General features: G+C 37.1%; 1 protein-coding gene and 1 long non-coding RNA gene across 4 annotated transcripts in view; both read right to left on the reverse strand.

The window, feature by feature from the left end:
* Positions 1-13,054, reverse strand: part of LOC142600292 (uncharacterized) — a 429,271-nt gene that overhangs the window by 169,920 nt on the left and 246,297 nt on the right. The gene's annotated exons all lie outside the window — the stretch shown is intronic.
* Positions 1-13,054, reverse strand: part of DENND3 (DENN domain containing 3) — a 43,904-nt gene that overhangs the window by 10,626 nt on the left and 20,224 nt on the right. For all 3 annotated transcript variants that reach the window (XM_010312796.2, XM_075743211.1, XM_075743210.1), the window contains 10 exons: positions 12,513-12,609; positions 8,534-8,637; positions 8,044-8,225; positions 6,883-7,404; positions 5,340-5,602; positions 4,571-4,741; positions 3,531-3,660; positions 2,960-3,067; positions 1,622-1,761; positions 219-379 (listed from right to left, as the gene is read on the reverse strand). In XM_010312796.2, coding sequence (XP_010311098.2) covers positions 219-379; positions 1,622-1,761; positions 2,960-3,067; positions 3,531-3,660; positions 4,571-4,741; positions 5,340-5,602; positions 6,883-7,404; positions 8,044-8,225; positions 8,534-8,637; positions 12,513-12,609 — 1,878 coding nt within the window. The remainder of the gene's footprint in view (positions 1-218; positions 380-1,621; positions 1,762-2,959; positions 3,068-3,530; positions 3,661-4,570; positions 4,742-5,339; positions 5,603-6,882; positions 7,405-8,043; positions 8,226-8,533; positions 8,638-12,512; positions 12,610-13,054) is intronic.

The following is a 13,054-nucleotide window of genomic DNA, read 5'->3' on the forward strand; positions in this document are numbered from 1 at the left end:
AAGCACAATACTGTATCATTTGGATCTTTAACTAGTCCTCTGCTCGCTGCAGGCCAAGTTCTCTAGGCTGGTGAACACTGTTCTAGCTACATAAAACGGCTTTCTATTTAACCACAGGAAGATTCTCCATATGTTCATGACTCTTCCAGTGGTACAGACATTCCTCACATTTGCTCCTATATTTATTTTTAAGAAGAAACTATTGTCATTAAATATACCTGGGTATTCCATTCTTCTTCTCTACAATGATATCTGTAACATCAGAACGATGATCATTCAGCTGCTTATTACAAGACATACTGTGGGTGTTGATTATATAAATAATGGAGTCTTGAGAACCGATCCACACTTGACTCTGTTCTACCATGATCATACAAGTCTGGGGGAGAAAAGCAGGATTAAATAAAATCTAGAAGAAAAATCACTCTTTAACGTAACATGGAAACGAGCTATACTAAGATGCTGCAGTTTTCTGGTGATTACAGAAAGAGACCAAGACTTGGCACTCCAGTATTCTATCCGTTGCTCTGCTCTATAAATAATGAGAGAGGACAAATCTCTCGGCTTACTTTACCCTTCAGTAAATAGGACTAATACTGTATCTTGGTAACTGACTCAAAGCTGTATTTCCTGGCCCAAAGTTAAAGTTACAAATGGTATCAGAGGAAACCACAAAAGTTAATGTATTTCTCTCTCCTGGATTGGAAGCCATCCTAACCAACCGATATAAACGTACTTCCTACTTCAGTTGGAAGTGGTGTCTAAGAAAATACTGTCTTCTCCTCTACTGTCTCCACTACGCCTTTGCCCCATTCAAAAGCTCCTCACTTCTCTCCCTCCTGAGTCCCATCAGTTCCAAACTTTCCTCCTTTCTTTCTCTTCTTTAGAATAAGTCAGCATCCAACTCTTCTCCTGGATTTCCATCTTCCCTCCACCCAGCTCTTCGCCATCAGTTTTACCTCTCTCTTTTTGACTCTATCCTACACTCATCCACAGCCATGTTTCTCAGCTTTCACACAAATAACCTAACCAATCTCTTTTCCTGTGTGTTCTCTCTACTGCATGTCTTCCACTCAGTCTGCAGCTCTGGTTCAGTTTCCCCTTTCATTCAGAGAGTTATTCTTTTCAGGTGGTCTTTCACAAGCAACTCTCTTTAACCTCCTGACTGAGTCATCTTCTTTTAGAGCACTATTTCTATTTCAATATCATCTACCTGGTTTCCTTACACCTTTCCCCAGTTTCCAGGTCTTCAGCACAGGTGACTTTTCATCTATTCTTAGGGCTCCCCTTCTCATCTTTTCTTTATATTGATTCTCTTATTCCTTCTCCTCAACCATTTCAAACCTGACTTCCTGCCCCAAGAACCCAGGCCATTAAGCCAACAGGCCCTCCCAATATACAACCCATCAATTCTCACCAGTTGACTAGTTTAATTATGAATCAATTTTCTCTCATTTCCCTTTTTCTCAAAAATCTCCATTTCTCCAAGTTAACTGAAGCCAAAACAACTCAAGTGTCTTTCTACAACTTTTAAGGAAGGACAGCGATTCAGAGTCATACAGGCCATAGCAACAAAAGCACCAAGCTAAAGCAGCAATTGTGACATGCATGTCAGTCTTACCAGTTTAGAGCGGCCCATTTTGAAGCAGTGTTGCTGAATAGACCAGGTAGATGCATCAAAGACCACCACTTTCCCCTCATTTAAAGCACACCATAGTTTCGGATGAGCATTGCCAGGTCTTTCTGAAGGGTCAAGATGCCCTAGAAATGAAGCAGAGAAGATGACAGAGGTAAAAGAAAATTAACCACTTTTGGAGACGTGGGAAAACCACTATTAGGCAGAGCAGCTTTCTAATGAAACACATCTGTGTTCTGCAACTTACACCACCAGGTAATGAATGATAGAGTTTTCACTATGAATTCGTGCTCATTCTCGTATATTTGTTGAGCTCACCTGATGATTTAATCTTACAGTTAAAAGTTATTCAGAGCAGAGATCTTTTTCGTTGGTGACTACATACTTAGCTAACTGGGAGGCTTTTAAGCCCTATGAAATACGACTAATAAATCCACTCATTGTGTCTGCTCCATTAGAGCTCCACTTAGAAGCCTCATACTAAGAAAGAAAAGCACCACTGAACCCACCACCACTCACCCACATAAGAGTTGCTCCTGCCTACTTTCTTAACTTTGGAATTCCTTTAACTTTCCCCTTTTGTCTCAAATTGCTCAACTAGGAATTACAGATGAACATACATCAGAAGACTAGTAAGGTTATGAAGTTAAGAGTTAGGAACTTCTAGAACATATCCGCTACCTAAATTCATGCCCATTGCATGATTTTTTTTTTTTCCTTTCTTTCTCCAATGCTTTTTGAATTGGTCAGATATAAATGTGCGAAGTATCATGCAAAAGCTCGCAAGGAAATTGATAATGCTTTCATCAAGGATGGACTTAAATTGCATGCAATGAATAGTACATTAGATCACATACTATACAATGGGAGTCACGGGCATATAGGTCTGGCTGGGATTTCAAGAGGTGGTACACTATTCCCTGCACTGTGCTTCAACAAACACCCCCATATGACTCTACTGAAAAATAAAATATAAAAATCGATATCAATCAATGGTGGGGCATCATTCATCCACCCTCCTCAATAAATAAGGCAGAAGCCTTAATGGGAAATCATCACATTAACACATAATTGAAGTCTATTATAAGGCATATACACACAGGAAGGCAAATAAAGACTGTGAAAGCTATGCCTTCAAGTATCTTAATATGCAATATCATTGTTCTTTTTTAATGATTTTCTGGTTTAGTATTCAACACACAACCAAAGCATGTCAGAATGTGAACAAGATCAGGCAGTCATAATACCAGGTGTTATGAGATAACATGCTTTATAGGCTAATTAAAGCTGGGCTAACATAAAGAAAGCGATATATCATCTTACCTGGTGTATAAAGCAAGACATCTATTGCCTGTGGAAATGTCTCACCAGCTGAGGGGTTGATCTTGTGCTTTAATGTCTCTGAAGTTGTTTTGGGGACCATCATAGGCACTAAAATAGATTTTTAAAAGGTCATGAAGTGCACACTTAAGCCTGAAATAGATCTATAATTCTTATGAAATAATAATTCTGCACCATTTATTCACATTTCTCACTTTTCTTTCCCTCTAGCCTTAGCTGACTAGGAGAGCCCAAACACCATTTGTATGAATTCTGGTAGCAGGAGCATGCATACAACATGCAAGCAGTCTAAACAACCAAAACAAAACCACAGCATCCAACACGGAGACATACACACCAACTAAGGTTCTGATGCACAGAAGCAAAAAAAAAACCCCAAACCTTAAGCCTTCTATTAATACTATTTAATAAACTAGCTCTGTGAAAGTGCAATCAGACTAACATCTTTTTACATTTCTACAGATAATCAGTTTGAAAACCAGAATATAAACAGAAAGAGCTGAGACAGATGATGCAACAAGAGCAGTCTTTGTAGCATTGCCATGTGACTGACCTTCATTTTTCATCCTGTCAAAATAAGACAGTTTAGAAGCTGCATATATGGTTTTGGAGGACTGCAGGGCACCAACCACAGCATCCATCAGGAGAACATTTGTCAGTGCTTGCTGAATATACTGAGGATCCTAAAGACAAAAGTCTTACTGTAGTTTATCTATTGCTCATTATTTTTACAAGTCTCCACATTCAACGATCACAATGCACATCATGCTTAGCACAAGCACTAGCCAGTTGCTGCCCTGCAGCATAATTCATCCTACTTGCAGTCAAACTCCGCTCCCACATCACGCGTTCCACTCCCAAGCAAGGTCATGGAGCAGGGAGCCAGCATTAATTCAGTACACTGAAAGAAGTATTTCAGATCTGGCACAATCTTGATACAGGATGTGCAAACGAAACCACGTGAATGGCACTGATGGAAAACATACAGCAGACACAGGATGGATACCCATGTTCAGGCTGGATCTTTCTTCGCGGGAGAGAAGGACACATTATGCTTCATCTTGGCTAAAATGATTCTAATCCTTCCTGAAGGACTACCAAGCTACATTTTCACTATTAAATTCAGCAGTCACGAAGAATTATGTGGTTTAAAAAGAAACCTTGCTTGCATGATCCTTTTTCTCAAGGTTTCTGTGGCAGAAGAATACATCTTGCTCTATTAATTGAAAGGATCTATAGCCACCAGAGTTCCAGCATGGCAAAACTCTTTCTATACATTATATTTTGAAGCAAGGTAGGGAAAATTTTCTGTTAGTTAGGAGCACTATTCTTAAACATTGTGAACTTAAACTATTTCTCAAAACTAGTGACTAAATTAAAACTTCCATGCCAACGCATGGATGCAATCTCTCTTTTTTCTTTCTATTATTCCAGAAGTATTGTTTTTAGAAATAGCAGCAAAAATAAAGTTTTATTACTTAGCTAATGTTTGCTGAAACCTAGAAATTCTAAAGTTGATGCATGAACTATTTAGAACAGAGACAGAAAGCACATACTTCATACTTATTTGGTTAAGAATTCCCATATTTATACCTTGTGATCATCCGCCATTTTCTTTCCAGCCCACATTTCTTTCACTATCAGGTACCAGAGATCACACTCAGATTTAAGGTTAGCTTCAAAGACTTCTTTTTTAGATAATGTTTTAATCCTCAGAGTAGGTATTCTCAAAAGAAGGAAAGCTACAGTTGTGCTCTTAACATCCTGGAAATGTAGGGAAACAAAGAAAGTAAGGAAAATACAGTATGCAATCACAGATAAGGTGCAGTATTCATCCTACAGGGCAACTTTCTCTATAACTGCAGCTAATGATTTTAATGTCCTTACACACCATTGACAGTTGGACTTGATGATCTTAGAGGTCTTTTCCAAACTTAAAGATTCTATGATTAAGCAGAGATGGTTTTATGAAAACGTAAGTTTCAAACAACATCAGACTTTGCTACACAGTGGGTACAAGGTGGCTCGCTGACACCACAGTCAAATAAGCACACTTAATGCTCATGTTACTAAACTTCTCTAGCTCTGTATCCCATGTGCCATGATTTGCACCTTTCTGTACGCCCAGAGGTTACGACCTCTAGATTTTTATTCAATGTCATCCTAGCACCTAGCAAACTGTACTGTATCAGCTCTGAAATTCTTGGTTCAAAGACCCAGAACTTTATCTAATCACTCATACCTTACTGACTTCCTACCCTCCTTACTGAAACTCTAAGTTGAGGGACAGATCTCTTAGCAGAATGGAACATGCCCTACATCCAGAAGCATGCAAGAGAACAAGAAGTTACGTAATGCTCACCTCTATATCCCTGAAAGCAGCAATCTGAACATAGCCAGGATGTCCTCCTTCAGTCAAAAGGAACAAGCGCTTTTGAGTCAGGGCTATTTTTCCTACACCGTAGTTAGTTTTAACTGAGCAGGATAACTTGTAAACACATTCATTTTTATCTAGATGCTCTATTACTGTTGGTGGCAGATTCACCTCTTGAGCTTCTGCTTCAGTTTCTTTCCAGTAGTTGTAGAAATCTCTGAATGTTTCAGGATCGATTTGTTTCTGATGTCCTAAAAAAATTTTTTTAAATTTGTTTACTGTGAGAAATGATTACATAGATTTGCACAAAAAGACAGCTTTAAAAGATACTAGCTTTCAAATTGTGCTCCTAACAGCATAATAGGTAAGCAAGGTGCAAAAAACTACAAAAAATAGCCCTGGAAACAGTTAAGAGACAAAATTCTTGAGGTAGAAAGATTCCTCTGCAGTTAGCCTAGGCCATAGGTCTGATGTATCTGGCATCCTCCCTTCCACCCTACTCTACGGAGGGAGCAAACGCTGTTCCAGTCTTGCCTTGCCAAAAATCCAGTCAGCCAATGGGAAACGATTTGTAATTCCCTACTGAACTGCATACTTTCCATTATGACTTTCCAGTTCTTTATTTTATTGAATGCTACTATATCACACACTTACCAACTTGGGATAAAAGCTAAAGTTAGAATACCTATTACAGAAGACTTTAACTATTATAAGTAATTAATTACTCTAAGAATTCAAGTGTTTGGACAACAGAATCTCAAACACAAATTCTTGCAAGATGTATGCTACCTCTGGCTTCAGAAAGTCTTGCTCTAGCCTTGCTGGTTTGACTGATGTTTAATCCTTTGTGGCAGTTATCAGAGTAACTAGGCACAGAAAGAGAACTGAATAGTGTTTTATAAAAGCACTCTCAAACTATGTTTTCAGAAATCAATCACAAGATTCAGATCTCATTCAGGAGAGAAGAAAGTTCTCTTAAATATAAATGTAACCTCTCCTTTTGCTATGATGACCATCCAAGAGGAATTTAACTGTAGCTACATGCATTCTGGATTTTGTTAGTTTATTTTTAACAGAATGTCACCTTGCCATGTTACCTAGTGGCTTTACAACACAGAGGTATTTTCCATTAGCAACTAGGACAGTCTTATAGTCACTTTACTCATAATCCAAGCCAAAGTAGAATTGCACACCATCAGATCACAAAACCACCCCACCTACACAACCTGAAAAATTATAAATTTTGTGCCCAAGTATAAGTAGAATCCTTGTCTTTATTGTGGATACAAGTATAGACATTCTTGTATACATTAAATCTACCCTCCATAATTATCCTAATTAAATAAAATTGTCCACGAAGCTCACATATTAGTTTTTAGAGGCCCAGAAAATGTTGAACAATAATTAAAAAGAAAAATAACTGGATACAAAAATTTTATTTTGGTTCATTAAAAAAAAGAAAAAAAAAAAAAGGCTTGAAATTGTCATTGCACCAATATAGATGGTCACTGAAAATGTATCTTATACTCACCTACTGTTAGGGCATCAAATAACCGATGTATAGTGTCTATATCTTTGACAATCCCAGACTCCTGGATTCGCTTCACAAAATCATCCAGTTGCATGTGTGTTTTTGGCAATTCAAAATTTTTTACATGGTCATCCATTTTCATAACTTCTCTTTGTTTTTCCATCACTCGACTTATCAGCTTCTTCAGCTCAGGTTTGCGGTCTGCTTGAGAACGCTCAGCAGGAGGCATCGTTTCCACTATTTTTCTTACAAGATCAGTAGGGAAAATTCTTAAGTCTGTTTTATCTAGGTTCTGAAAGTCAGAAAGTGCATTTAGTAGTTTCCCTTGCATCAAACTAATAAGTCCCCGGAGGTAGAAGTACCTTGCCAGCAATGCTGAGTTATCAGGTGGTAAGGTATTTATAGCTTTGCTGAGATGGTTGAAGAAGTCTGTATAGTAGGAGTGAACACACTGGAACATGAGAGGAAAGTGAATTTCTGGGATTTTGAATGTACTGACTGATTTGGAGGGCATTTTCACAGCTAAAAATGAACAAACAAACAAACAATACATTCATTAGTATAAGCGGTGAGTAAAAATGTGAGTGTCTTCACAACCAGCAATACTACAAACAACAAAAAAACAAAATCCACATCACAACAAGAAGCAATTATATTGCATGAAATTCAAGTAAAATTACAGTTATACTAGGAATGTAAATATATTTCTATGTCCATCCTCTTATTATCAGAATATTCCCTAATCTGATAATATCAATTCTGGCAAAGAAAAGACAAAAAAAAAAAAAAAAAAAAAGGGAAAAAACACCCCTACAGGCAGTTTCTGTAGGACTTGCTTTGTGTGATAAGCCTAAGTTTAAAGATAGTAGAGAACTGGATATAAGGTGGGTGAGGACTGAACATGGTTTCTGACTCCAGAAGCAATTCTCCAATATCAATCTTATTGTGACCAATCGGTCTTTTGTGGTACAGCAAAACTTACAGCAGGTTACAGACTGATTTAACATGCAAGGAGAAGCACAGACGGGCCCCAGCTCAAAATGACTTCGCTCGCCATTCCTTTCCAGCATCTGACACTGTTTCTGTGAAAATTATTCAGTGATGTCACCCATAAAGACAACAGAAAAGACATTGTATTTGTTCAACACATTCTTCCCTTACCAATGCCTGTTTCTATTCTTCGAAGTGAGGAATTTCTAGTAGGGCCCTCTGGCAGCTTGATATCTTGCAGATTAGGCATACTGATTACCATACGCCTACTAATCATGTACTGTGGATTAAATCGTTTAGAAGCCATTTTCTCCATAGTCATTCTTCTCGGGGTATGAAACATGAAGTTTAATCTGAGAAAAATAAAAATAATATATAACTTGTTTAAAAATCCAGCATACATACACACTAAATTACCACTTGTAATTTAATACTATTATAAAAAAAATAAAATCTATTACAGTACCAATTTACAATTTCAACAGCCAAGGCTGGACATGTTCATATCACCCTTTTACAGTAATCTTAATAAAATGGGCTATCAATTATTCATAATCTTATTCATAGATGATCTGATCTCATACCAATAGAGTCAAAAGGACTTCTATCACTGATATCAACAGAATATTCAAAACCAGAATAAGGAATGAAAAAACTTTACCTATCCTCTTCAGACTGGGTACTCAACTCAAGTCGAGCAAAAGCATCCATCTTTCTGTTTAGACGAGCTTTAAGAAAAGAGTGAAACATGTAGGTCTCTAAAACCTGCAAGATACAAACTGGTTACCTGTGGAACATTTACAAATTACATTTTTATTAGCATGTTTTACTCATTTTTATTGCTTTCTCATATGCAAAGCTGTGAGCTTCCAATTTAGCAATCACAAAACCAAAAATATTTTAAAGTTTCAACAACAGAAAACTAACTCGGTTTCCATTTACCTTCTGTACGCTCATGGTATTTGCTTAGTGGCAAACAGTAACCTCAGTCTGCCCTCCAAAAGATGAAACCAAACAAAAAGGAGAAATGCTGAGCAAAACAGAGAGTTTTAGCTACTGAAGTTTAACAGTCTATTTTCTGCCTATAACTAAGTGCTGATAATATTGTCTATGGTATTATAATTAAGAAGTTTGTGGCACTCTGAATTAACATTATGTCATCAAACTGAAGACAAGCGAGTAATCTTTTCTCCTCGTAACCCCAAAAATTGTTCCCTGCTCAGGTAATTATCACGGTGTCATCCAGAAATAGTTTCTAAAAGGTCAAATTGCTATTTTTAGGATAGAGGACACCATAAAAAAATGCCAAGTGTGAATTAAGAAGAGTGGAAAGCTACCATCTCCCACCATTGCAAATTAAAGCTAGGATTTGAGGCAATACAACGTGTACTATATAAATGTCAGTTCTAGCACAGGGCTTTTACTATAGTTTTAAATAAACAATTCAGAAAACTAAATCTGTTCAGAAAGTCAAATGCAAACTTCATTAGAAGACAATATTGTTATAACCAGGAATCCTGTCTTTCTACTTATACAACTTCTAGACTTTACAAACTTACTAACAGAAAGACGGTTGTACCTTTGAATGTAACTATGAAAAATTACTTTGATTAATGTTATATCCCAGAAGCTTGCCTAAAGTATCCTTGTTAGTCTTGGAGTCTATCACAGGACAAAAAACAAAACAAAAACAACAAACAAAACCCACAATTGATCAGACATCAATGTATTTCCATGATGTTTTTAAAAAGCAAATGAGAAAGATTCAGAAGTAATCTAGGTACTCTGAAATTAATGGAAACATTTCACCAAAAAATAGGTAATTCTTATTCAAGATGCCTCTTATCAATCCATTTGCATCATATCCTGTAAAATGTCATCTACAAAAGCATTAAGTTTTCTGCTTTTAAGTATTTCTCCAGCAGGTGGCATATTTTGTTGGCAACTGTATGTACAGGAGCTGACAAGCTGCAGGAACTGAGAGTCCTTTCTAATGGTATTTGGACTTCTCTTAATACAATTCTAGATACCACTAATAACTACTCCATATTGTGTTATCTTCTAAGATTTACTTGAAAGCAAACCTGCCACTGTGTTAATTAGTATTTAAGTGAATCAACTGCTCAAAGATCTTCTTAAATGTGCACATTTGAATTTTAAATTAATTTTAGACTTCAATTCATAAAATTGCCACTATTTCATCTATAGCATTAGAAACTGCTACTGAAAATATTTTAATTATTTCTATTAATTTCAAATAATTTCCAGTTAATTTCTCTCCTTTTTGTTTGTTTGCTTTTAAGAATGTTTGCCAGTGTTCCAAGCTTTATCCAAGAAACATTATCTCCTATTTAGGATTCATCAATTTCTTATCTTTGAATTGCCAGATATCCTGCCAAGTTTGGCAACTACCACTTAAGTAAAATGAGATATTTTTCTGATAATTTCCTTCACACATTGACATCTCCTTTAAACAGGTTTTCAGAAACTTTTCTTATCATACGTTTGAAGTAGGACACGAAACAGGAAACAAAAATGGTGTTATCGACCATGGCCTGTTGATGTTAAGGAAGAGCTCAATTTGCCAGGTGTAAAACAATTACTTCAGAGAGCCAACTGCCAGATTCTAGTGGCAAAGGTAACCTCTAATTTTCACATGCACCCATGGAATATAATTAAAAGAAGCAAATGTAAAATGGCAGATGCACTTTCTTACATTCCTTGTGAACCTTTTGCTTTGACACATGGGTTTGTTAAACAAGCTATAGTATCACCAACAAAAAGTGAAGACACAACTCAATAATATTTTACTTTTGAGATGCTGAAATAACAGCACGACATGTCTTATAGTTGTTTAGAATAAGAAGCTACTTAATAAAGTATCTGTTAAAAACTACTATGTAAATTGCACCAAAGGGTGCAAGAAGCTGAGAAAGATGTCTTGCATCCCTTCAGAAATCAAGTATTGATAGACCAGTTTAGGGTAACAGTCTTCCAAACAATTATTTTTTAGTTTAACTAAGGTAAAGTTTTTATTTGGTTAATAATCATGACACTTAAAAAAAAAAATCACAAGAGTTTATAACTTTGGATTTTGGCTTGCTGTGTCAAGATCGAATTCTTGTAGAACACTATGTGGCTAGAGACAAACCCTCAAAACATGTAAATTCCATTTTTCACATACACAATACTTTAGTTTAATTCTTTGAAGGCAACTATTAATTTAATCAGGTGCAAACAGTTTAATGTAAAATAACAGCAAGGATGACACTCTCAACCTTCCCTCTTCTGGGCAAAGTACCCTAACACTGCAAGATACTCTTGCAGGAACCTGCGTATTCCTAATCTCTCTTCCTCTCCCTGCTCCTTTCCTTCTGTTCCACCTTCCTTTCTCCTTCCTTCTTAACCAAAGGATCTCCAACCTCTGATGGTCAGTGAGAGTCCTACACCAAAGGCATGGAGAACTGCTCTAAATCCTACAGCCTGGTGACCAAGACACTCGCCTTTTAATGAGGAAATTAAACCCATCCCATTTCCTTCTGAGATACAAAGTCATTACATAAAAGGCAGACTCATGCACAGTATTATCTGTGCTTCAGAAGAAAAGACCACATCCTTCATAAAAAACCTGGTTCACTGCATACAGCAGGTGAAAATTGATCATTTTGGAGCTTCAGCAGATCAAGCTTACGCTAATGGAAGGATCAAGCTGATCAGGGCAGATGCAAAAGGGACACAGGGCACATAAGGAAAAACTCCGCACCCCTACAGGGTTTCAAAACCAGATAAGTATCTAATAAACTGAGATAGCAGGAGGGCTAAGAAACACTAAATGGGGATTTCAGATTGTCCTTCAGCCTCCGGCACTATCGGGCCTGGCCTGAGGCTATGGGCTATTTGAGTATTACTTCATGGGCTTCACCAGCGCATAAAAGTAAGCTACAGTTACACTACCTGGTAAAGCACATGTAAGCTAAATCAACCTATGTCCCGCATGCTCTGTCACACTGCAGGCCCAAAGGACAGCAGTGCCACTCATGCTCCGAGTCAGAGGCACGCGTTCGCTGTGAGGCATTGTGGGAAACAAGCTGATGGCCTGGAGCCAGGCAGGCATTGTCAACTCCATAACCTGTTGTTCAGGCTGCAGATGAAGCAGGTACTTCAATTTGTGTCATTTAAGCTCCCTTCTGCTGTGCTCACAGGCTTACTGAAAACTCATGTCTACGTATGGGCTTCAGTCCAAACAGTTTGGACAGGTGCCTGTGCTTAAAATACAGTTTAGATGTAGCTTTACTGACCATCTGCCATAGGTTAACTTCACCCCTCGAGGAATTACAATTAATTTGCTCTGGAATTACACAGGAGATAGCATTTTGGAGAGCAAGATACTATTTCCTCTGTTTACAGTAAAATAAATTTGGTAAAGCATAATGTGAAAGCTAGTGGTTCAACAATACCACACAGACAAAACTGTGACCATTCTATTAATTTTTTTACATTAATCCTAAAATATAGGATTATTAATTAATACCATTAATTAATACCATTAGTTAATACCATTAGTTAATACCATTAGTTAATACCATTAGTTAATACCATTAATAACAGAAGAATCACAACATATCTAACACTGAATTTACCTTTTTGTAAAATGGCTGGTCTCCCGCTGCCCTTGTTTTCAGAAATTCTTCACTGTTAAATACTCTATGTTCGTAATTTAGATGGTCTTTTACCTCCCTGAGACAAAAATAAATAAATAGATAGATAAATATGCTTGGAGATTTGTAAGCAAGTTGCACTTTTGCCATAGCAGCAGCCCACTGGTACTACTAGAAATACACTGCAGTATCAGAAGGCAAAATAGAAATAGGCTGCAGCATGAGAAGGCAAAATAGAATTATGCTGCAGCATCAAAATGCAAACTCAGTTTTAACGGACAAGTCTGAGTTACTGAATCATACCTTACAAGAAGTAAGACAGGCTACCTGCTGCCATTACCATTTCAAACTAGCAAATTCACTTAGAGTCTGTGGAATCAATTTTAGTAACCCACAGAGGAGAATCTATATATTTAAGTCACGACTTGGGCTCCAATCCTGGAATTACATTTACATACACAGTTCCTAACATACACGAGAAATATTATAGATTACATATTTTTTTTACTGCAGTCTCAAACTCT

Source organism: Balearica regulorum, chromosome 2 (genome assembly GCF_011004875.1).
Source record: "Balearica regulorum gibbericeps isolate bBalReg1 chromosome 2, bBalReg1.pri, whole genome shotgun sequence".
NCBI lineage: Eukaryota > Metazoa > Chordata > Aves > Gruiformes > Gruidae > Balearica > Balearica regulorum.